This window comes from Rhinolophus sinicus, chromosome 16 (genome assembly GCF_057876585.1).
Source record: "Rhinolophus sinicus isolate RSI-liver-muscle chromosome 16, RSI-T2T, whole genome shotgun sequence".
In the NCBI taxonomy this organism is placed as follows: domain Eukaryota; kingdom Metazoa; phylum Chordata; class Mammalia; order Chiroptera; family Rhinolophidae; genus Rhinolophus; species Rhinolophus sinicus.
Window position 1 is genome coordinate 60732390 of NC_142516.1, and position 26239 is coordinate 60758628.

Here is a 26239-nt window from a genome sequence, read left to right on the forward strand (position 1 = left end):
TAATGTAATACTTTTATTACAGGCAAAGCTGTCTAGTTAAATTGACTTGTATATATTGTGCTGGATTTTGTATTTTAATCTGAATTCTATTATGCTTTCTTTCCCTGTTTTGTTGACTACATTAGGGCTGGATATTAATGAGACAGTTAATGCTTGTTGTACTAGTTCTCTTAGGCAGTATTATTGGAAAAAAATTTTTGTGAACAGCATCTTGATGTTCCTGTAGCACCCTCTGCTGGATATAAGAATTAATTCACCTGACTAAATTAAAAAAGATTTATTAGGAGGGCTTTAATTTAATAATATCTATCAACAAAGTCCACTCTTGGAAGGAGTTTGTTTAATGATTTGAAGATTTTTTTTTTACTGTCCTTACTGATTAATTAATAGTTTTAGTAATAATAAACAATTTATAAACTTGTTTTCTTCTGGAAATTTGATTCAAAGTAGGAAAGTATGAAAATAAAGATGTGATCTCTGGTTTATTATTTCAACCCAACCTCTTCTTGACTTTTGGAGTGAAAATCATATAATTAATGAATATAGCATAACATGTACATAAGAAATGAAAACAAGACTGAATTGTTGATTCTTTTATCATGGAATCACTGAATAGTCTGTATTTTAATAAAATATAAGACTACTATTTTGATACAGAAACTTATGCATATGCTCTTTAAAATCGAAAATAATATTTTAGCATTGTTAGACTGGTTTCTTCCCTCTCTCTGCCCTTTATTAGCTTTTTGCTTGTTCTAATCCTTTATCTCAACGTCTATAAGCTGGTTTCTTGTCACTGGTTAGACTTCTGACTTATAGAAGCTAAAATGAGCATACTGAATACTGAGAAAATCAACTTTAATTCTTTAAGGACAGGAACTTCATCTTGTGAAGTTTACATTAAAAAAAAAAGTACATATTTGCTAAGTGGTATTGGGCCTAGCTAGGGTAATACTCATTTTAATCTGGCTAAACATAAGAATTTCTTTCTGTAGTATGCACCATGCTTTATCCACAACCAATGGGGATCGCTTGTTTGAAGGATTCAAAGTCAGCATTTAGAGGGAACTTTTTTTTTCCCAGAAATCAAGAAGCTTGTCTTAGGTGGCTGTCACTTCTTTGACACTGGTTCTCTTTTTTTTTTTTAATTAAAGTTTATTGGGCTGACAGTTGTTAGTAAAGTTACATAGATTTCAGGTGTACAATTCTGTAACACATTATCTATAGCTCATCTGTAACACATTATCTATAGCTCACATTGTGTGTTCACCAGCACCGTGTATTGAAGAGACTGTCTTTTCTCCATTGTATGTTTTTTGCTTCTTTGTCAAAAATTATCTGTCCAGACACTGGTTCTTACACTCTGGGACTCTTTTGATTTTTTTATTTTATTGAGATATACTTCACATATCATAAAATCCACCCCTTTAGAGTGTGCAGTTCAGTGGTGTTTAATATCTCCCCCAAATTGTGCAGCATCACCACTATCTAATTCCAAAACATTCTCATCATCCCAATAGAAAACTTCATGTCCATTATCCGTCACTGCTCATTCCTCTCTCTGACCCTAGCGATTGGCTAAAACACTTTGTATCTGTATAGATTTACCTGTTCTAGACATTTCATGTAAATGAAATCATCCAATATGTGGTATTTTGTGTCTGGTTTCTTTCACTTAACATATTTTCAAGGTTCATCTATTTGTAGCTTGTATTGGCACTTAATTCCTTTTTAAGGCTGAATAATATTCCATTGTATGGATATACCACATTTGGTTTATCCATTCATCAATTGATGGACATTTGGGTTGTTTCCACTTATGAAAAATGCTATATGAACATTTATGTATAAGTTTTTGTTTACACATGTTTTTATTTCTCTTTGGTATATGCTCAGGAGTAGAGTTGCTGGATTATATGGTAACTGTTTAATTTTTTGAGGAATTATCAAACGGTTTTCCATAGTGGTGGCACTGTGTTACATTGTCACCAGTAATGTATGAGGTTTCCAATTTCTCTACATCCTCACCAATACTTGTTATTTTCCATTTTGAAAATTACAGTCATCCTAGTGGGCACGAAGATATATCTCTTTATGTTGTTTTTATTTTTTTATTTTATGATTTTTATTAAAATGTAGCTAACATAAAATATTATATTAGTTTCAGGTGTACACCATAGTTATTCAACATTTATACACCTAAAGAAGTGATCACCGTAAATCCTGACACTGGGCCATGCTATCACGATATTATTGACTATATCCCTATGCTGTATATTGTATCTCCATGACTTAATTTGTTTTATACCTGGAAATTTGGACCTCTTATTTCCCTTACCTTTCTCCCCCTTTTAAACTTTTTCAATTCCAGTTGACATTCAACATAATCTTATGTTATTTTCAGGGGTACAGTATAGTGGTTAGACATTTATATAATTTAAGAAGTGATCCTCCTGACTAGTCTAGCACCCACCTGGCACTATACATAGTTATTATCACATTATTGAGTGTATCCCCTGTGCTTTACGTCCCCATAACAATTTTTTTTTAAAGATTTTATTGGGGAAGGGAAACAGGACTTTATTGGGGAACAGTGTGTACTTCCATGGCTTTTTTCCAAGTCAAGTTGTTGTCCTTTCAATCTTAGTTGTGGAGAGTGCCGTTCAGCTTCAAGTTGTTGTCCTTTCAGTCTTAGTTGTGGGGGACGCAGCTCAGCTCCAGGTCCAATTGCCGTTGATAGTTGCAGGGGGCGCAGCCCACCATCCCTTGTGGGAGTTGAACTGGCAACCTTGTGGTTGAGAGGACACGCTCCAACCAACTGAGCCATCCAGGAGGCAGCTCGGCTCAAGGTGCCATGTTCAATCTTAGTTGCAGGGGGCGCAGCCCACCATCCCTTGCGGGACTCGAGGAATTGAACTGGCAACCTTGTGGTTGAGAGCCCACTGGCCCATGTGAGAATTAAACTGGCAGCCTTCGGAGTTAGGAGCAAGGAGCTCTAACCGCCTGAGCCACCAGGCTGGCCCCCCATAACTATTTTGTAACTACCAGTTTCTGCCTCTTAATCCCTTCAGACTTTTCACCTAGGCCCTAACCCGCTCCCATCTATCACCCCAACAAATCTAGTACCCATCTGCACCATACATAGTTACTACAATATTATTGACTCTATTCCTTATGCTATACCCTACATCCCCATGACTACTGTGTAACAATCAATTTGTACTTCTTAATCCCTTCCCCTTTTTTCACTCACCCCCAACCCCGCTCCCATCTGGCAAACATTAAAATGTTCTCTGTATCTATGAGTCTGTTTCTGTTTTGTTTGTTTATTTTGTTCTGTAGCTTCCACATATAAGCGAAATCACATTCCATCTGTCTTTCACTGTCTGACATACTCCACTCAGCACAATACCCTCCAAGTCCATGCATGCCATTGCAGATGGCAAGAACCCATTCTCTTCCATGGCTGAGCAATATTCTATTGTATATACGTACCACCTACTCTTTATCCATTTTTCCACTGACAGACACCAAGGCTGCCTCCACATCTTGGCCATTGTAAACAATGCTGCAGTAAACATATGGACGCACATGTCCCCTTAAGTAGCATTTGGGTTGCTTCAGATAAATAGCCTGAAGTGGGATTACTGGGTCCTTTTTTGTCTAGTGTTATAGCCTTTGTTTTAAAATCTGTTTTGTCTGGTATAAGTATTGCTACCCCAGATTTTTTGTTTGTTTTTCTCTATTTTCATGAAATACCTTTTCCATCCCTTTACTTTCCGTCTCTGTGTGTGTCTTTCTATCTGAAGTAAGTCTCTTGTAGGCAGCATATGTAAGGGTTTTGTTTTCTTATCGATTCGGCCCTCCTATATCTTTTGATTGTAGCATTTAATCCATTTACATTGCAAGTAGTTGTTGATAGACATGTAGCTATTACCATTTTATTATTTATGATTTTGATCTTCCCCCCCATCTTAAAGAAGTCCCTCTAACGTTCCTTGTAATACTGCTTTGGTGGTGATGAACTTCTTTAGCTTTTCCTAGGCTGGGAAGCTCTTTATCTGTCCTCCGATTGTAAATGATAGCTTTGCTGGGTAGAGTGATCTTGGTTTAGGTCCTTGCTTTTCATCACTTTGAATATTTTGTGGCAATCTCTTCTGGCCTGCAGTGTTTCTGTTGAGAAATCTGCTGACAATCTTATGGGAGCTCCCTTATATGTTACTAGTTGCCTTTTGCTGCTTTTAGGATTCTCTCTTTGTCTTTAACATTTTCCATTCTAATTATAATATGTCTTGGTGTGGGCCTGTTTTGGTTCTTGTTTGGGAATCTGCGTTTCCTGGATTTGTATGTCTATTTCCTTCGTCATGTTAGGAAAATTTTCAGTCATTATTTCTTCAAATAGGTTCTCAATCACTTGCTTTCTCTCTTCTCCTTCTGGTGTTCCTATGATGCGAATGTTGTTACTGTTGATATTGTCCTGGAGGGCTCTTAAGCTAGCCTCATTTTTGTGTTTTTTTTTTCTGTTTGTTGTTCCAATTGGGTGTTTTCTGCTACTTTGTGTTCCAAATCACTGATTCGATCCTCTGCTTTATCTAGTCTGTTGGTAATTCCTTCTAGTGCATTCTTCATTTCAGTTATTCTTTACTTCTGACTGGTTCTTTTTTATGGCTTCTATGTCCTTTTTTATGCTTGCTATCTCTTTGTTGAAGTTCTCACTAAGTGCTTTGAGCATCCTTTTAACCGGTGTTTTGAACTGTGTATCTGGTAGATTGCTTGCCTCCATTTTGTTTATTTTTTTCCTGGAGTTTTCTCCTGTTTTTCATTTGGGACGTGTTTCTTTGTTTCCTCATTTTGGCTGCTTTTCTGTTTGTTTCTATGTATTAGGTAGATCTGCTATGTCTCCTAGTCTTGGCCAGGTGGCCCTATGTAGTAGGTGCCCTGTGGGGCCCAGTGGCACAGTCTCCTTGGTCACCTGCACTGGGTGTTCCAGGTGCGTCTCTTGTGTGAGTTATGTGTGTTCTCCTGTTATATAATTGAATCTTGATTGCTGTTGGCACATTAGTGCGTGGGATTGACCCTCAGTCTGATTGGCTGTGGGGCTTGGCTGCATCCACAGCTCATAGGCTGCTGTGTGGGGGGCTGACCCCACTGAGTGGGATTTGCTCCAGTGGGCTCTAGTGCCTGTTGAGACTGTCCTTTGGGTGTGCCACTTGTGCGGCTAATTGCGTGGTGCTCTGCTGTAGTCTGAAGCTAACCTCCAAGTATGTTGGTTCTGGGGCCTCTTGTGAGGGGCTCTGGTATAGGTCTAGGTCAGCCACTGCCTGTGACTGGCCAGGCACTACCTGCTAGGAGCTACAAACTGATCTGTGGTTGTTTGCTGCCTGTATTAACCCTGGAGGCATGTAAGAGAGGCCATACTGTGAACTGAGGATGGCTGCCACCAGTACCAGGCCTAGGGTAGCTCTACAAAAAGCCAGGACACTCTGAGGCCTGGTGCCACCTGCCAGCTCCCTTAAGTTTCAGCCCCTGATAAAGCCTCGTGCAGTACCCGAGTTGGGTGAGGCAAGGTTGCAAGGAGTCACTAGAGTGGAAAGAATTGTGGTCAACAGGTTAGTGTAGACTCTTGTGTGGTGCCAGTGCTGAGCCTGGAGCTATTCAGCAAAAGTCTCAGAACACAGGGAGGTCCTGTGGAGTCCAATAGTTTTTAAAGAAATAGTTCAATACGGGTGGGGCTGGCTTCTCTGGGAGAAAGTGCCTCTGAATTTGGGTGAGTTAGGTGGGGCGAGATCCCAGTGAGTCAGCAGAGTGGAGCAGTGGAGCTCATTAGGCCAATCACATTCAGATTTGCTCTATGGGGGAGGGCTGAACACAGGAAAGATGGCACCCTTCTGCTGACAGCACGGAAGGAGGACCCCCACACGGGACATGGCAACTGTCCTCTAGCCCCCATGCCAAGACCACACACCTCAATCTGTCCCTCCTCCCCCCATATACCTTTTGACACTCCTGGAGTTACTGTCCTGTCGCTGGAGCCCAAGGTGAGTTAACTGTGAGTGAAACAGTCTGTGCGCGAGCCACTTAAGAGGATGTCTGAATTTCCCGCAGCCTTCCATTACACCACACCTGGATTGTTGGAATCCCCACTGTTTTTCACAGCCAGGTGTTGTGGGGGCGCCTCTTCCTGACCCCAGTGCTCTGGGCTGGGGCGGCCGGTGTGGGGGCTGTGGTCCCGTGCTTCTCTGGGGGGAAACTCCATGGCTCAGATGTCCCTCCCAGTTCTCAACCGCCATATGGAAGCTTGGGGCTAGCCTGTTTTGCTTCTCCACCCCTTCTACCAGCCTTGACATGGCTTCTTTATAGCTTTAATTATAAAACTTCTGTTTAACCAAACTGCAGGTGGTTCTCCACATTGATTGTTTCATAATTTTGTTGAAATTTTAATGTGTTCATGGAAGGCAGCGGCACAGTGTTTACCCCGCCATCTTGGATCTCTTCATTTCAATCTCTCTGTGGTTTTGATTTACATTTCCCTAATGACTAATAATGTTGAGTATAATTTCATGTACTCACTGCCTATTTGCATGTCTTCTTTGGAGAAATGTCTATTCACTCCCTCTACAAATTTAAAAAATTGAGTTGTTTGTCTTTTTGTTGTAAGAGTTCTTTTTGTATTCTGAATACTAGACCCTTATCAGATACATGATTTGTAAATATTTTCTCCCATTCTCTAGATTGTCTTTTCACTTTCTTGATAATATTCTTTGATGCTCAAAAGTTTAAAATTTTGGTGAAGTCTAATTTATCTTTTTTTTCTTTTGTTGTGCCTTTGGTGTCAGAATCTGAGGTCATGAAGATTTACCTGTGTTTTCTTCTAAGAATTTGATAATTTTAGCTGTTATATTTAGATCATTGATCTCCTTTGTATTTATATATATGATGTGAGGCAGTGGTCCAAATATATTCTTCTGCCTGTGTATATCCAGTTGTCTCAGGACCACTTAATGAAAAAAAATTATTTCTCATTGAATGGTTTTGGCACCTCTGTCAAAAATCAATTGACTATTGATAAATAGATTTATTTCTAGACTTTCAGTTCTTTTCTATGGATATAAATGTCTACCCTCATGCCAGTTCCACATTATTTTGATCACTGTAGATTTGTAGTAGTTTTGAAAGCAAGAAGTGTAATTTAAGTAATGTAAGTCTTCCAACTTTGTTCTTTTTGAGGATTCTCATATTAGCTTTTTGAGAAATCCTTTAGTAAAGAAAATTGTTTGGCTTTAATCCTCTGTTTTTTGGCTTTAATCCTCTGTCTTACATGCTTATAATGATGAAATTTCTTTTTCATATAATAGCTAATAACATCCCATGGGAGTAATATTTAGTGTGATACATGTTTTGAGAAAAGTGGAAGCGAGTATGAAGGGAATATATTTTTGATATATCCTACTATTTCTACAAAATAGTAGGAATTGTTTGATATAAAGTCCTGCCTCAGCTTCAACAATTATCAATTACTAGCTAATACTATTTCATGAATGCCAAACCCGCACTTGTAATCCCCAGCTTGATTATTCTAAAGCAAATCCAGACCATATAGTTTCATCCATGAATACATTAGTATGTATTTTTAAAAGATTGGCGATTTAAAAAAATATTATTTTTAATATTATCACCCCTAAAAATATAATAATTCCTTATTATCAAATATCTAAATTTCTTCCTTTCCAGTTTGAATGTCTTGAGCCTTCAGACTAACACTATGAATATTTACTTGTTTCATCTTTCAGTGGAATGCCTGTAATTTCAAAATTTTCTATTAGTATAGGATATAAATGTCAGATTTTACTTTCAAAGAGATTATACTATACTAACTTAATGATACTTAAAAGTGTCATTTTATCCTTTTGGATTTAAATTATCTTTAGATCCAAAAGTAATGGTATTTGGACTTCTTTATCTGCCCACCGGAGAAAAGTCTTTTCTAGTGTAATAACTTACTAAGAAATATTATTGACAGGGTTGCAAAATCTAAATAAAGCCAATAATTCAGTGTAAAAAATATTTTGTGACTTTTGTGTTTGCGTAACACAGAGTGATTAAATCCACAAGCAGAATTGCTTTTTGACTATGAAGGCAAGTGGTGTCCAGAAAAGCTTCTAGAGAAGAGGGGATATTTGCACTATAACAGACATTATGAAAATATGCTTTGCTCAGAGAGAAGTATAGTCATTTCTTACTTATTCACAAACTGCTTGATAAGTTTGGGTGTTATCCAGTTTTTATTTATGCCTCTTCTCTTTGTATTTCATTGCTGTCTCTAAAGAAAAGGAAATGAAAAAAAAAAAAAGAAGAAGAAGAAAAGGAAATGGTGGGACAAAAGCAGAAAAATCAAATTAATCAAGTTGAGCATTAAAAAAACTTCAGCTTAGATTAAATGATAGAGTTTATAATGAATAGAAACTTATTTCTTGCTCAAATTTTATCTAGGAAAGGAAATCAAATTAGTAATGCCTTTTCCCATCACTATTGAGCTATCTGTGTTTGACCGAAAGAGCTCTAGGCCTGGCTTTTCTCTGCTACTGTTACCTGAGACGTGCAGCTGGGTGTTCCCATAGGGCTACTTGCCCAGCCCCTGACAGGCTTTTGGTCATGACCACTTCCCTCTGTGAAATTAGGAATCCATTGCTTCCCAAGTTTGTGTTTTCTTAACAAAAATGACATTAAAAAATAAAGCTCTTGACTTTTGCTGCTTTTTTTTTTTTTTTTTTTAAAAGATTTTATTGGGGAAGGGGAACAGGACTTCATTGGGGAACAGTGTGCACTTCCCAGGACTTTTTCCAAGGCAAGTTGTTGTCCTTTCTGTCTTAATTGTGGAGGGCACAGCTCAGCTCCAGGTCCAGTTGCCGTTGTTAGTTGCAGGGGGCACAGCACAGCCCACCATCCCTTGTGGGAGTCAAACCAGCAACCTTGTGGTTAAAAAGGACACACTCCAACCCACTGAGCCATCTGGGAGCTCAGCTGCAGCTCAGCTCAAGGTGCCGCGTTCAATCTTAGTTGCAGGGGGTGGAGCCCACCATCCCTTGCGGGATTTGAGGAATTGAACTGGCAAACTTGTGGTTGAGAGCCCACTGGCTCATGTGGGAATCGAACCGGCAGCCTTTGGAGTTAGGAGCATGGAGCTCCAACCGCCTGACCCACCAGGTCGGCCCCGAATTTTGCTTCTCGCCAGAAGCTGATTCCTGCCTGAAAAATTCATAAATTAGGCTTCATCATAATGAAAACTTTTGCTGTATGAAAGACACTGGTAAGAAAATGTAAAGACAAGCTGTAGACTGAGAGTAAATATTTAGAAATCACATATCCAATGAATGACTTGTCTCCAGATTACATAATGAACTCTCAAAACTCAATAATAAGAAAGCAACCCAATTAAAATATGGGGAAAGGATTTGAGCAGATACTTCACCAAAGAAGATATACAGATGGTAAATAAATACATGAAGAAACATGGTCAATATCATTATCATTAGGGAAATGCAATTTGAAACTAAAATGAGATATCATTACATGCCTATTTGAATATCTACCCCGCCCCACCCCCCCCACCCCCAAAAAAATCAGAAACCCAAAATGAAAGAAAAACTACCATGCCAAGTGCTGGTGAGTATGTATAAAATTGGAAACAATTTGGAAAACAGTTTGGCAGTTTCATGAAACATTAAACATACACCTAGGACTTGACTCAGTCATTCTACCCTTCACTATTTACCCCAGTGAAATGGACATGTATGTCCACATGGACTTGGGCACAAATGCTCATAGCAGATTCATTTGTAAAAGCTCAAACTGGAAACAACTCAAATGTCCATCAACAGGTGAACAGATACACCATTTGTGGTGTATCTACACAGTGGAACACTGTAACCATAAAAAGGAATGAACTATTGATACAGGCAAGCACATGGATGAATCTCAAAATGATTATGCTGGGAGAAAGAAGCCAGGTAGTAAAGAGTACACATTGTATGACTCAATTTATATAAAATTCCAAAAAGTACAAACTGATCTCTTATGCCAAAAGGCAGATCAGTGGTTACTTCAGGATACTGATGGGGTGGTGCGGATGAAGGAATTACCAAGGGACACAGGAAATCTTTTAGGGGTAATGGAAATATTTCCTATCTTGATTATGACAATGATTTAGTGTGTGTGTGTGTGTGTGTGTGTATGGATGTATATATATATATATATATATATATATATATACATATATATGACAAAACTTGTCAAATTACATACTGTCAATATGTGTAGTTTGTTATATGTAAATTGTACCTCGATAAAAAAGAGAAAGAAAGCAAACCCTGAAGCATTCTTCCTGAACATGATTTTTACATGATTTTTAACATGACTTTTATATGCTCCTGCAAAGTCAAAAAAAGAGGCTATGGTGATCTAAAGTGGTAATTACAATTCTAGAATATGGTCATCCATATACTCTTTAAATACCGATATTTATGAGTTCAAACATTTATTTTGTTTTTAGGCAACTACTCTAAGAGTGAGGAAATTGGAGGAAAATATTGAAGCAGAAAGAGCTGCACATTTGGAATCAAAATTTAATTCTGAAATTATTCAGGTAAAATGTAAACAGTTTTTTCTTTTGTATGGGTTTTGTTAAGCTGGGAAAAACAGTATTATGCTCAGAGAACTAAGACGTGCATTTGGAATGGGTTGCATATGGTTAACACACTCACTATGCTGTTTACTCTTAAGAATATAGTTGAGGACAGCCTTTACTATATTAGAGGAGTTGGTACAGTACAGCCTACAGGCCAAATCTCACCACTGCCTGTTCTTGGGAATTTATCTCGTCTGTGGCTGCTTTTATGCCACAGAGGCAAAGTGGAGTAGTTGCGACCGACAGCTTAGGGTCTGCAAAGTCCAGAATATTGTATTTTATTACTAGAAATACTACATAGACATAGATATAAAATACATATATAGATAGACAGATATATAAAATACTAAAATAGGATGGGAACATAATAAAGTGAAAGTTTAAATCTGAGAAGAATTAAATGAAGGCATCCTAAGGAAAGTGTCCTTTTCCCTTTATTAGCGAATAAGAAGGAATATTTAAGTGAAGCGATGCATTTTAATTGGGGGTTGGAAAACTACTGCCCGTGGACCAAGTCTGACCCACAAATGCAACCTATGTTATAAATAAAGTTTTTCATAAAGTTCCATGAGTCTCAGTTCCTTAATTTAATTTGATTCTTTTTTAAGACTTAGACTTTTTCCCTACATTAAATTTTATTACTAGAGTTTACAGAATTTCACCTTATTGTTTAAATAGGTCTTACCATGAGATGCAATTGAATTTGTAAGGCGATTATAAATAAAAAAATTTTTTTTACTGTTATCTTTAATCAAATACCCCTCGAGCTATAAGATTCCCAGACCCATGTATTTGAGTGTGTGTGTTAAGCAAACTTGTGTAAGTTAAGCTTTTTCTTTTTTAAAATTATTGAATCACCCAAAATATATCAATAAGCCAATACAGCTGAACTTTTAAATTCATGAAGTATAATTCAAAATGAAGTTTTTCATTGTGCCCATATCACTGGGAATATATCGTTAATAGCTCTAAAAATGAAAATTGTTACATGTATTTTTTTACTCAGTTAAAAATTAATATTTGATATCTAACTGATTGCTATGAGTTAGAAAAAAAGAAAAAGTTTATGTTTGAACCTTGTATCTATAAATATTGACAACTATTTTCAGTGAGGTATACCTAGTAAAATTTAGTTTCAGACTAGATTGAAATAAATGAGACTATCAAATAGTTATAGTCACCATGTTATAAACTGTAGTTAACTATGTTTCAAGTATTTTATTAAATTTGTTTGGATATTGTGTCATAAAAATGAGAAAGTAGAATCAAAAGAGTTGACTTAGAATTGTTCATTTGAAGTTGACTTTTCTTTTAGTTGCATTGGTTTATTATTTGTGATTATGTGGTTATTTTCTGAAAGAAGATAACAATGTAATCAGAAGAAAATGTTTCCTATATTTATTTTACTTATAAACATTGGATTTAGACAAAATTGCAAAGAAAAATAAAGTTTAAATTAAAGACCAAATTTGAAAATTTACAAAGTTGTATCTACATATCCATTTTACTTCCTTAAACTTTAGTATAAACATAAATGCTTCAATTATTCCAAAATATGTTTGCATAATTAGAAATAATATTTCTGGTGATTATTATTTGTATAGATTAATTTAGGAGCCATTTTCCTATTGTCCAGGTGATTTCACTTCTCCTAACTCAGGTTGTCTTTTGCCATCTCTGGGTGGCTTGTCCCATGCACAGTTCACGGCTTTTCTCTGATTACATGGCCCGTGTGCACGCACGCCTCTGTGACAGGAAGCTCGTGCCACATGCTGCTGTAGTGTCTCCTTTCCTAAAGACTGTGAACTCCTCAAGAGCTAAGATTGTATCTTTTCATGATTATTATACACATGTATATCTTGAGCACTAGCACATTTCCTGGAGCATAAGTGCTTAATAAATATTTACCTAAATATTTATGAAATATATTTAATATCTAATATTTCATTAGAGTTTTGTAGCCACCCTCTAAAGTAGGTAGTTTGTATGTTGTTGTTATTGTTATTATTATCATTTGCTGTTTATAGATGAGGAACCTCAGGATTTTGGAATTTTACTAATATGCCCAAGGTCACATAATTTGTTGAGCTGGGATTCAAACCTGAGTCTTATGGTTCTAAAGCCCATTGTCTGTCTAGTGTGAAGCATTTTTCTCCTCTTCCACCCTTTTTCCCCCCCAACCCCGAACTCTCCCTTTTTTTGAACTTTAGCAAACTGTTTTTTATTTTTAATTTCATTTTCTAAAAGGGTAAAATATCCACATAGTTCAAAAATCAAAACAATATTAAACAATAGTGAACTCTTGCTTTCACTCTTCTTCCACCCCATACTCTACCCTCTTGCTTGTTACTTATTCTTATTTTTCACATTTCTTTACCAAAAATATACTATATAGTATGGACTAGGACATTGCTTTTTTCAGTAATGTACTAACATTACATAGAGAACTTCCTTTTTAAAAGTTGTTTTGCCCCCTGTTTACAGCTACAGCTGCATAAGTATTATTCTTTTATGGGCGTGTACTTTGTTTATTCTACTCGTGGTGTACATAAGGACTCTAGTTTTTAAAATGTCATACTATATAAAATTTTAAGTATATGCAAAAATAGAGAGACTAGTAAAATGATCCCAGTGTACCAATCACTTAGCTTGAAGATTTACCTGAGGCCAATTGTGTTGTATCTGTTACCCATCTCCATGCCTCTACCCTCAGATTATTTTGAAGCAACTCCCAGGTATCATATTACTAGGCCCATAAATATTTTAGTCAAATCGTACTATTCGATAATAAAAACTTCACTTTCTGCAGTAAGAAAGCTCCAGGAATAAAAATGTCTGTTAACTTTCTTAGGCTTACAAAAATGTTCATGTAATGATGTTTCTCATAAGAAGGGAAGAATAATTCTCTTTAGTTTTCAAAAACCACTTAATTTATTGTTTTATAAAATAAGTGTCCAAATGAATTAGTAGGTCAAAATTAGGCACTTAGATGGGATAGGTTATGTTATAGCAGCCTACCCCTTCCATAACACAATTGACTCCGTATTCTTCTATTCTTCCTCTCTTCCATTAAACATGTTGAGAAAGGGAATAAATTGTCTTTTGTTTATTTTCCCTTTTAAAACAAAGCAGAAATAAAAAAGTGTTTGGATGAATGATAATCTGTTGTTGATACAGTAGTCTGTTCTTTATCTAGAGCAGATAAAGATGCTAGTTTCCTTGCTTGCTTTAATTGCTTCTCTATCATATGTAGTTACGGATTCGAGACCTTGAAGGAGCTTTGCAGGTAGAAAAGGCCAGCCAAGCAGAAGCTGTTGCTGATTTGGAAATGATCAAGAATGAATTCAAAGAAGTTGAAAGTGCATATGAGCGAGAGAAGCATAATGCCCAAGAGAGCTTTGCAAAGCTAAATTTGTAAGTGTTTTACTGTAAAATTCTCTAAATTACTATAAATAGTTTATGGAACCTATTATATAAGTATGAATGTATACTATCTTTGATATAGCTCCTATTAATGTCAGTGGTAGATTGGAGGTAAAGGACTTCATAAAGCATAAGTACATTTCTTGTACAGGTAAATATGGAAATGCTCTTTTAGATTTTCAAGTATCATGGCTATTCCAAGTAGTCTCAGAGATGCAGTTCTTACACTCAAAAGTAAATATATTGGGCTGGCCCGGTGGCTCAGGCGGTTAGAGCTCCATGCTCCTAACTCCAAAGGCTGCTGGTTCGATTCCCACATGGGCCAGTGGGTCTCAACCACAAGGTTGCCAGTTCAATTCCTTGAGTCCTGCAAGGGATGGTGGGCTCTGTCCCTTGCAACTAAGATTGAACACGGCACCTTCAGCTGAGCTGCCTCCCAGATGGCTCAGTTGTTTGGAGCGCATCCTCTCAACCACAAGGTTGCCGGTTCGACTCCCGCAAGGGATGGTGGGCTGTGCCCCCTGGAACTAGAAACGGCAACTGGACCTGGAGCTGAGCTGCGCCCTCCACAACTAAGACTGAAAGGACAACAACTTGGAGCTGAACAGCACCCTCCACATCTAAGATTGAAAGGACAACAACTTGACTTGGAAAAAAAAGTCCTGGAAGTACACACTGTTCCCCAATAAAGTCCTGTTCCCCTTCCCCAATAAAATCTTAAAAAAAAAAAGTAAATATATTAATGTATTTTATATTATATCTGGTGAGATAGCATAATATCTTTAAAGACCTTGATTTCAGGGCCACCAAAATGGTCTATGTGGAGATGCATAATGTTTGAGATTTTCTCAAACTGCAGAAATAATAGTAGGAGTAATAGTCTACTGGGGGATGCCATGCATTGTGGCTCACTTCATGCCTAGCACTGCATGGTTTTGTTTAATTTATATAACACCCTATGAGGTAGCGACTTTTTAAAAACCTGTTTTACAAATGTGGTCAACAGTTTCATAACAATGAACATCCACGCATGAAATTATTTTAGAATGATATGTATATATTAGATGGAATATTTTTAAAGAGCTCAGCTAAGAATTTGAGACTTTTAACAAGTTTATATATTATATATAATTTTAGACAAAATATATATATTCGATATTTCTGTAATCAAATTTTCTTAGTTATACATTTTTTTTTATGTAAAACTTACAGGATGAAACTAAAGTTTTTCAATAATTTTATTTAAGAGTTTTCAATATGCCAAGTCCTCATCAACTGTAGTAATTGATTGCTGGGCAATGGTAGGAAGAAGGAGATCATCAAATCTAGTTTAAATTTAAATTTAGTTTAAAATAATGCTAGTCAAAGATATGATACTGAATGGATTGAATCTAGATTTATTGCATTGCACTCAATATTTAGGAATTTTTAATTTTTTTCTAGATACGTCACCCAAAAGTATAAAAGAATAACAAAAGTATTATAACTTAGCATTATTATTGTTTACTTTCTTAGTAAAAGATGACTATTTATGAAAACTTTGTGTCGCTGTTGTTAAATTCTTGGCTGAGCTCTTTTGAAAAATTAGAATGGAAATCTAGTAGGAAAACAAGCATCTCTTCTACTTGTACCTTCTCCCTTTCTTTTCTTGCTTAAATCCTGCACCTTTTAACTCCTGACTCTTCTCTATTGAAATTCAAAGAGACAGGGCCTCCCTTTAACCTGCATTATACTCCTCCTGCCTTACTCATTCCCCTGGGGTGGAGCTGTTGGCTGAAGCATAGGAGCCAACTTTTTTGGGTTGTCCTGTTAGCAAGGGATGTTCCCCTTTAGTGGACTCAGTTTGCATTTTAGTTATAAAATAGCGTCAAATAACAGTTGCATTTAGTTTTACATTTGCTAGCAATTTTTATTTAAAAATTTGATTTTAATAAAATGAATACTTGTACATACTCTAAAAAGTAAAATAGTACTGTTAAGCTCATGAAAAATAGCAGTTACGTGCTCATGGCTCTCTACTCCTTTGAGACAATCACTTCTAATTCTTATTGCTGTTTCTTCTGATATTTAACTTAATAATTCTAAACAAAATTTATATTCTGCCATGTTTTCAATTTCTACCTTTAGATATTATCTATTGGCTTTCACTTATTTATCTTGTACCCATCTTCCACATGGCACACACTTATTCATTCCCTCCTCCCAGCTTTTAATAGGGTTATATCTTTGGGTATTTTTTCTACAACTTTTCGTTTGGTAACTCATCTTTGTTTTTCTTTATAACACAATTTTTTATAGTCTGTTTTGTGTGTTGTCTTTCTTCTTATGTGGAGAGAGAGTGTTTTGTTCATTGCTGTCTCCCAATGCCTAGACTAGTGCTTGGCACATAACAGCTGTTCAAATAAAGACTTGCTGAATCATCCAATGAATGAATAGTTAATAATTGCCTCATTTTAAATTGGATTAGTTTATATGCACCAACCACTAAGTTATTCTTAAACTCTCTAGAACTGAGAGTCTCTCATTATGTTCCTACACCTCAGAAATTGTATCATATTTAAGTTTTCTCTAAGATAAAACTTAGACTACTGGAATCCATTCTCTAAGTTGTCCACTGGACAAATTGCTTTATAGGCTCCCTTTTAAGTCATCCTGGGACTTCCGTTCACCATCATCCTGCAATTCCCTCTGCTTCTTTTCTATATCGGATCTCTTGTTTGCTGATTTTGTATCTTCTTCCTTGTTTGGTTTACTTCCCCTTAGAATAGCTTCTTGAGAAATTACACATGAGAAGAAAAATTTTAAAACTTGCATTCTGAAAATGTCTTTTTTGATATTTACCGCCTTTCATAGTTTAGCTGGCTATTTATTCAGTTCTAGTGTCAGAAAGTCTGAAGTGATTTGGTGTATTATCTACAGCAAATTTTAAACTAAAATACTTCCAACCTACTTTTCATGCAAGAATGTAAATACAGTTTAATGCTGGCCTGATAAAAACGTAAATAGGAAAAAAAATTCATGTGTCTTCACAGTGAATCTGAATCATTTTTGACTATTTTTGCTTTTGGATTTTCCGTGCTGTCACTCTAGTTCCACCTAGACATGGACATGCAGGAGTAAAACATTTGTTCCATGTCTAATGCTACACTTTAATTAGAAGATTGTTCGATGGGACTCTTCTGTGTCTTGAGACAGTTTCTGAGCTAATTGAACTGTGGTGAGTGGGTTTTGTGCATCAAAAATAATAGAGAACAAATCAACACTAAATGTATCTTGCTTATAACGTTGGGCATAGTACAAATATCTGCTAACAAAAGGGGGAGGTATTATTTTTTTAGTCTTTCATTTAAGAATGCGCAGCCCTTTTTATTTGAAAAAATGAGAAGTGACCTATAAATGTCTTTGGCTTGAAAACATGTTATATATAGTACATCTGCCACTTGTCTTAGAGGTGTCTAATAGGACTTGATAAAGTCATATTCGAAAAACTTGCTCTCATACTTTAACTTTTCAGATTAGAAAGAGAGTATTTCTCCAAAAACAAGAAACTGAATGAAGAGATTGAGGAACAGAAGAAAGTAATTATAGACCTTTCAAAGAGACTCCAGTATAATGAAAAAAGTTGCAGTGAATTACAGGAAGAACTCGTAATGGTAAGGATAAAAAAGAAAACCCTATGGCAATTATTTTATTGGGTCAAATTTGATGTTTAACAGGTTTTTTTCCTTATAACTTGCCATGCGATTATAATATGAAAGTAATTTTAGTGCCATTGATATAAAATTTCAAAACAGAGGATACTGATTACAACTAAGATGTACATAATAAAACCTTTCTTCTTTGGCATAATTGGGAAAACTAATTGAATTAGTGAAAATTCTGAATTTTAGAATGTTTTCAAATTTATTCAGGGGTTCTTACTTACCTATTTATTTATTCTTAGGTGCATAAAATAATGCGACCTAGGTGGATGGTGGGGAGGTGTCTCAGGATTTATAATGAATAGATCTAATGATTTCATCGACTCCCTTTTGTAATGATTTTGTACCTGATCACGTTGTCTCCGTTCCCCAATAATCTAGCTTTTGCATCATCACCAAATTTGTCTTCCTAAAGTATTGATCTGTTCGTGTCACCTTTTATTCAAACACCATCAACGTCTCCCTCTTGCTTTCAGGATAAAGTCCAGCTTCTTGTCTGAGGCCCTTTTCTTTGGGCTCCATGGTAACTTCGCTGGCTTCTCTTGCTAGTGCCTTGCCTCAGCCCCGTTAGAGTACTATTGGCTTCCCAAACATGTGATGTTTTATCATATCTTCTTGCTTTTGTGCAGGCTGTTCTTCATTTTTTTTTGACCCACATTGACTAAAATGCTCCTGCTCTTCTTTTCCATTAATAAATTCCTGTATGTTCTGTAACACCTCTCTCTGATATCTGTGATCTGTGATGTTTTCTGTGATTCCATCCATCTTTCCCTCCTTTATCACCCACCTAAAGTCAGAATTCTGCTCCTTCCCCACTTTCTGTGTCTTTCGTACTTACTTTAGCATCTTCATCATAACTCCCACCAAAATGTGATGTGTACTATCTGTCCCAAAAGACTGTGAATGCATTGAGATTAACTGGGTTCATTTTACATACCAAGATTCCACTATAGTACTTGCCTCAAGAAATGTTTGTTGGGTGGACTTATTTGGTCGATGCAGCATCCTCCTACTCTGAAGTTTGCTGGAATCCTTAACAGGGAGGGCATAAAGTCTATAGTAATACCCTAGTTCCTCTTTGTCTTCTTCCCCACATACATTATCTTCCTCGGAGACTTGGCTACTTCATTTTCAGTTATATCCCACAACTCTATTGCTATCAGTTACTGAGGGAAATGAGAATTTTTTCTCCTTGTTGAAAAAGGTGGAGACCGGGTTATACTAAGTGGTGGCCAGATCAATGCTGCCCAGATAGGTAATAATGGGATAAAACTGAAAGTATTTTTCATTTTCAAATGAGCCAATATTATGTAGTCTCCACTCAACTCAGGATATTCAATGTGTTCTGATTCAGGGATTGATGTTATTCCTTGCTCTGTGGTTGAATTTGTCGTTTGAGTACTTTGGATGTCAGGTTTTAGGGAGTTTAGAGCTCTCTGGATAGCATACTCTGGTCCCATTCACTGTTATGTGCTACCCTAAATTTAATGGGCTATCCCACCTCTTAACTCCTGGTTCAGGAGGGTGAATCAGTGGTGGAGAGAAGCACATCAGAGTCATTGACCTGAGTCTTGGATTTGGTCTGCTCGCTTCTGAGACACTGTACTCAATAGTTTGGAAAGTGAGGCAGAGGTATAACTGGGAATGCAACAGTTGAACACAGAGTCAGCAATGTAAGTTGCATGCACCCTAATTCTGGCCTTCTAGCACTCCACTAATTAGATACAAAATAAAAGAAGACGGGCTTAATTCACCACTGAGGGTATGGGTGCTTTGTGATTAAAAAATTTTACTTGGTGAATGATCTGAAATGAGGCAAGTTGCAGCTCACTAGCAATCTCCTTTGTGTATTTGGGTCCTTGGCACTCACCATGATGAATGCCCTGAAGATTGTGGATTAATTGTTTCTTCAAAGCTTGATGCATTACTAAAAGCAGTTGCAGATCTGTGAATAGTTCCTTGCTGAGTAGCTAGTGGGATGTTTCAAAAACGTACTCAGATTGCAAGCTAAGTGATTTACATTTCATATGGTTCAACCTAACTCTTTAATCTGTTCCTCTCCATTTTTCCTTCTCTCTTAAGTCCCTGGCTTTATGTCTTATTTTCTTCCACCTTTCTGTTTTCCTTTCTTCCTCTCTTTCTTCCCTTCACTGTTTTTAGCTTTCTTTTTTAACTTGTTCTGTTTTGTGCTTATTAGAACTGTTGCACTCTGTCTTTTTACCTGACTATAATATGAAATTTTAAAATTATTTAATGAAAATTCATTTAATGGAAATATTATTACTATAAATAGTAAGTGCGTTTTTCTTTTTTGTAAAAAAGAAAATTCATCTATCGGTTTTCCTGAATACGGTTTTCTTGCACATATTCCTGTATTGCTTTTTTTTTATTTCAATAGATTAGTGGCCTTTGGGGAGAAGTTTTTAAAATTTTTTCTCTAAAGAGGTATATATTAGAGTAAACATTTTAAACCACAAAAAACTGCAGTTTTTCTAGTTCTGCATCCTCAAAGTCTGGGTGTTATTTTTGCTTTGCATTCATAATTTTTTTCTTTTAAAGGTTTTTTTATTGGGGAAGGGGCACAGGACTTTATTGGGGTACAGTGTATACTTCCAGGACTTTTTCTTTTTTGAAGTCAAGTTGTTGTCCTTTCAATCTTAGTTGTGGAGGGTGCTGTTCAGCTTCAAGTTGTTGTCCTTTCAGTCTTAGTTGTGGAGGGCACAGCTCAGCTCCAGGTCCAGTTGCTGTTGCTAGTTGCAAGGGGCGCAGCTCACCATCCCTTGCAGGAGTCGAACCAGCAATCTTGTGGTTGAGAGGACGCGCTCCAACCAACTGAGCCATCTGGGAGGCAGCTCAGCTCAAGGTTCCGTGTTCAATCTTAGTTGCAGGGGGCCGAGCCCACCATCCCTTGCAGGATTCGAGGAGTTGAACCGGCAACCTTGTGGTTGAGAGCCCGCTGGCCCATGTGGGAATCGAACCAGCAGCCTTCGGAGTTAGGAGCATGAAGCTCCAACCGCCTGAGCCACTGGGCCGGCCCCCATAATTGTTTTTGACTGAAGAGAAAATGACTTGAGGAAGCTTTTACCTTTTGCTATTGGAAATAAAACTTTGTTTTCATGACATTCCATGATCCTGTATAACCTAGTGTGTCTTTCCACAGTTATATTTCTTTTGAACATGGTAGTTTCAGTATTTCATAGAAGTATAAATTACCTACAGGTAATTTTTCTCTCCCATTGAGGTAACAGCTTGTTTTCTAGTTTGGGTCACATTCATGGCCATTATTCAAGTCTTGGTTTTTATCTTCTCTGTTGTATTACAAAAGAAAATTAAAGCCACTTTCCTCTAAGGTTTACTAGAGAGATCAAGTTGTTATTAAAAATATGCAAAGACTTCAGGAAGTTTTGAGACTTAAAAATAACAGTTGTATAATGTGGTATATTATAGCCTTTTAGAATTGGAAGAGGCCTTATAGAGCACCTTGGTCAGGACATGCAAAGTATTAATAAACCAGTTGGAAAGTGATAGTTCCCCTGTATAAAGAGATGTAATAAAAATACAGAATAATTTTGGAAAAGTCCAAAATGTAAACCCAGCCAACTTTAATTGTGTTTTTATATTAATGAAATTCCTCCTATTCAATGAATGGGTTAAAAAATATGATAAGGAGACAAGCAAAATGGCGCAGTAGGTAAACGCTGTGTTTACCTTCTCTCACAACCACATAAAAATTACAACTAATCTACCAAACAACCATTATTGAGAATCACCTAAAATCAAGCTGAACTGAACCCTTTCAACTAAGGACGTGGAGAAGAAGCCACTTTCAGACTGGTAGGAAGGTCAAAGAAGCAGAACGGGTAGTCCAACACCCACGTGACTATTTTGGCTGTCGGGGCTCCCCCCCAATCCCCTAAAGGGTGAGAGATCCCAGCCCCGCCCCAGCCCAGGGTTCCAGTGCTGGGGAGAGAAGTCCCCATAATTTTTGGTTGTGAAAAACAGCAGAGATTGTGACTGAGTGAGACAATGCATCTGCACTCACAGGCGCTCCTCCTAAAGGACTGCGTGCAGACTTACCCACCAATGGAATCACTGGCTCTGAGCTCCAGGGCTGGGGCAGCAGCTGGAAAGATACCAGGGACATATATATGGTGGAGAACTGAGTTGTCTGGCTTGAGACGGGGGCTGGAGAGGTGGCTTTCTCTTGGATGGGGGATCTGGCGGAGGCCATTGTTTCTTAGTTGAGCCCTCCCCCTTCCTGGCCTGTGAACACAAGTGGCTGCCATTTCTGAGTCTCCGCTGTTCATTCACCACACCTTGGTTATTTGAGACCTGGCCTTGCCCAACTTTTGGGCACACCCAGGCTGCTTTCAGTGGCTTTTTCACGCAGACTGCCTGCTTTGGCTTAAGCTGCTCTTTCCTAGGGTCTCTCAAAGCGTTGTGGAACCCAGACATGCAGCATCTGGCTTGAGCGTGTCCTGTACCTCTGGCTGAGCAGCCCTAAACCGGCACTAGTGGCAGGTGGCCTTGGTTTGCGGCTTGGCCTCTCAAGGTGCTTCCAAGCACAGCGTGGGTGGCAGTCATCTGTGGATTTCTTTATAGCTCCTGTTGGGTGGCCATGGGTGGGGCACGGGCTGTGGCTGAACTTGACCTACAGCGGATTCCCTCCAAAGTGGTGCTGCGGCTGGCGCCCCAGTGGCCTGCTTCAAAATGAGCTGGAACATCACCCACCCACCTCCAAATATGACACACCCAAGGGGCGGATTGGGCAGGCACTAGAGTCCTGCTGAGGCAGATCCTGCTCTGTAGAATCAGCCCCTGCACAACAACCCTCTACTGTAGTCAAGGCTAATCCTCACATCCAGTGAGTCCAAGGGTCAGTCCCTCACATTGATGTGCAATTATTAACCAAGGCTCAACTACAAAAGGAGGGCACACACAACCCACACAAGGGACACACCTGGAGTGCATGGCTCAGGTGACCAGAAAGACTGCACCACTGAACCCCACAGCACACCTACTACATAAGACTACTAAGACTGGAAGACATCACAGCCCTACCTAATATGTAGAAACAAACACAGGGAAGCAGCCAAAGTGGGGAGACAAAGAAACTTGTCCCAAATAAAGAACAGAATAAAGCTCCAGAAAAAGAACTAAGCAAAATGGAGATAAGCAATCTATCAGATGCAGAGTTCCAAACACTGGTTATAAGAATGCTCACTGATCTCAGGGAGAACTTTAACAGAGAGATAGAAAGCATAAAAATGGAGATGAAAACCATAAAAAGAACAAGTTAGAAATAAAGGATACAATAACAGAAATGAAGACTGTATTACAGGGAATGAATCAACAGTAGATTAGATGAAGCAGAGGATCCAACCAGCGATGTAGAAGATAAGGTAGCAGAAAACACCCAACCAACAGAAAAAAGAAAAAAGAATCCAAACAATTGAGGAGAGTTTAAGGGGTCAATATCAAGCATACCAACATTCTCATTATAGGGGTACCAGAAGAAGAAGAGAGAAAGCAAGGAATTGAAAACCTATTTGAAGAAATAATGACAGAAAACTTCCCTAGCCTGGTGAAGGAAATAGATATCCACGCCCAGGAAGCACATAGAGTCCCAAAGAAGATGAACCCAAAGAGGCTAACACTGAGACACATCATAATTAAAATGCCAAAGGTTAAATACAAAGAGAGAGTCTTAAAAGCAGCAAGAGAAAAGCAGTTAGTTACCTACAAGGGAGCCCCCATAAGACTGTCAGCTGATTTCTCAACAGAAACTTGGCAGGCATGAAGGGAGTGGCAGGAAATATTCCAAGTGATGAAAAGCAACAACATACAACCAAGATTGATCTACCCAGCAAAGCTGTCATTTAGAATTGAAGGACAGATAAGAACTTCCCAGACAGGAAAAAGCTGAAGCAGTTCATCACCACCAAACCAGTATTACAAGGACTCTTAGAGGGACTTCTTAAGATGGGAGGGGGGTTAAGGATGGGTGAAAGGGGAAAGGATTGAGAAGTGCAAATTGGTTGTTATACAGTAGTCATGGGGATGTAGGGTATAACATAAGGAATATAGTCAATAATATTGTCATAACTAGATATGGTGCTAGATAGGTACCAGATCTATCAGGGTGATAGATGGGAATGAGGTTGGGGAGGGAGGAAAAGGTGAAGGCATTAAGAAATACAAATTTGTAGTTAATACAGTATGGGGAATATAATCAACAATATTATAAAGATCATGTAAGGTGCCAGATGGGCACTGGACTTATCACAGGGATCACATCACAGACTGTGTAGATGTCTGACCAATGTGCTATACACCTGAAGCTGAAGTAGAATAATATTGAATGTCAACTATAACTAAATATATATGGAGTACAACAGAGGGAAGATAGTCGATGGTATTGTAACAGCTATGTAAGATGTCAGAGGGGTAGAGGCTTGAGGTGTGGGTTATCACTTTATGAGAGATTTAAATGTCTATTAACGTTGCTTTGTATACCTGAAACTAATAAAAAAACCCTCTACATGGAATATGAACATATATATATATACACATATAATTTTCTTTATTAATAATGAACTGCATAAAATATGATTAGTAAATGAATAGTATATTATTATTATCTTTAATGTGATAGAATTTATAGACTTTCAACATTAGACATCTAAGGATTTAACAAAATTCGTTTCGTGTTCTTTGTTACACATTATTGAATTTGACTTTAAAAAGTTTTGATTAAAATTGAACTATTAATTTCTAAATCTATGAATTTAATAATGATTTAATTAGCTATTAAATAAAACTAAATTTCCAGTTTAAGCTGCTCAGTGATCATACTTATTAAAATCCATCAGAGGCTTATCAGATCCGATGGGTCTTTTAGTCATTACTATGAATTTTTATATCTGCCTCGCTCCAAGCTGGGGAGCTATCATTTTCAAATTGGTGTTATTAGAACTTGCTTTGTGCTTTCTACAATGAAATTTTTTTAAGTCCATCATTTCTTGAGATTTGTTTTTCTGCCACTCAGTAATATTTACTTACAGCTTTAGGAGAGACCATATATTGGAAAGGGAATTGTAGTTCTCATGAGGTTTTGCTCAAAGAATATTTTATTCTCTAAAGAACTTGTGATTGAAAATAGTCAAGTGTATATTTTTTCCCTATACTTTGGAAACTTGGCTGCTTATATAATAATAACGATTGCTAGTATTAGATAGGATTTTGGAAAGTGCTTTGATTGCTATGCTTTGTGGTAAAGTTAATGTTTCTTGATAATATTTTCCTTCAAATGATCTATTAGGTTTGCTTTAGAAGGATATGTTTCTGATTTTGCAGGAGGCTTTCGAAATTAATGGGCTAAAAATATTCTATTCCGAATTTTACTAAAAAATTGTTGATCACTGTTTTTCACCTGGAATAGGAGTAGTATTTATATATGAGCATTGTTTTTGGTAATATAAAGATCACTTTCTGTCTCTCTTAGTAGCCTTTAAAAATGTAATATTATTACATAGTATTCATCGAATGTGTGTTTGTATTTGTGTGTTTAAATATTTGTTATATGGCTGGCTTTCTAAATTTATAATGTGGGCATAAGCTTTTTGAAATTTATTGTTATACAAATGACTAAGTTTTGAACATTCAAATCTCATTTTTGACCTGTGAAAAAGTAAAATGGTATTCGTGTGTGTGTGTATGTGGTGTGTGTGTGTGTGTGTGTGTGTGTGTGTGTGAGAGAGAGAGAGAGAGGAGAGAGAGATATCAAGACCCATATATAGACTGGAAGGTAGCATTTACTAAACAATAAACTAATTGTAAAGCTACATGAGAGAGGGTGACATTTCATCATATGAAATAAGTAATTGGGATGATAGAATGCTCACATCCATGGAAGCAACATAGGGAAGTAAGGTGAGAAATAGTAAATAGTTTTATGAATAGATATTAGCTATCATTAATATGATACAGGAAAAGCTGCAGCTAGTGATGATTATGAAAGCTAACCAGATCAAATTCAGTTCAGCTGAGCAAGCTCTCCTTGAGTCCTTAAAAATGCACTGAGTATGTAATGGTAACTAGGTGGAAGATATGATAAAAAGGTGAGCGCTGTGAAGCAAAAGTCTGTGATATTTATTATGGGATCTGATGCTCTTGTTGTTACTCAGAATTCCTTCATAATGGCTTAAAATATATGCAAATAAAAAATTAGAAAACTTACTAGAGTTAAAAAATGTTCAGAACTGTCTCAGAAGTTCATTTTAATATTAATTTCATTAAATACTAGTTTCACTAAAAAATGACCTTAGTAACTTCTATGGATTTATTGAATTACAGGGATTTGTTGAATCAACAATTTAACATTTAACCTAGCCTATTTTATTTTTTTCCCCTAAACTTATTCTTTATGTCA

General features: G+C 37.1%; 1 protein-coding gene across 5 annotated transcripts in view; it reads left to right on the plus strand.

The window, feature by feature from the left end:
* The window catches only part of CCDC171 (coiled-coil domain containing 171), a 272305-nt gene that overhangs the window by 43173 nt on the left and 202893 nt on the right, over nucleotides 1–26239 (plus strand). For all 5 annotated transcript variants that reach the window (XM_074330354.2, XM_088792782.1, XM_074330356.2 and 2 more), the window contains 3 exons: nucleotides 10550–10642; nucleotides 13938–14098; nucleotides 17622–17760. In XM_074330354.2, the coding sequence (XP_074186455.2) occupies nucleotides 10550–10642; nucleotides 13938–14098; nucleotides 17622–17760 (393 nt within the window). The remainder of the gene's footprint in view (nucleotides 1–10549; nucleotides 10643–13937; nucleotides 14099–17621; nucleotides 17761–26239) is intronic.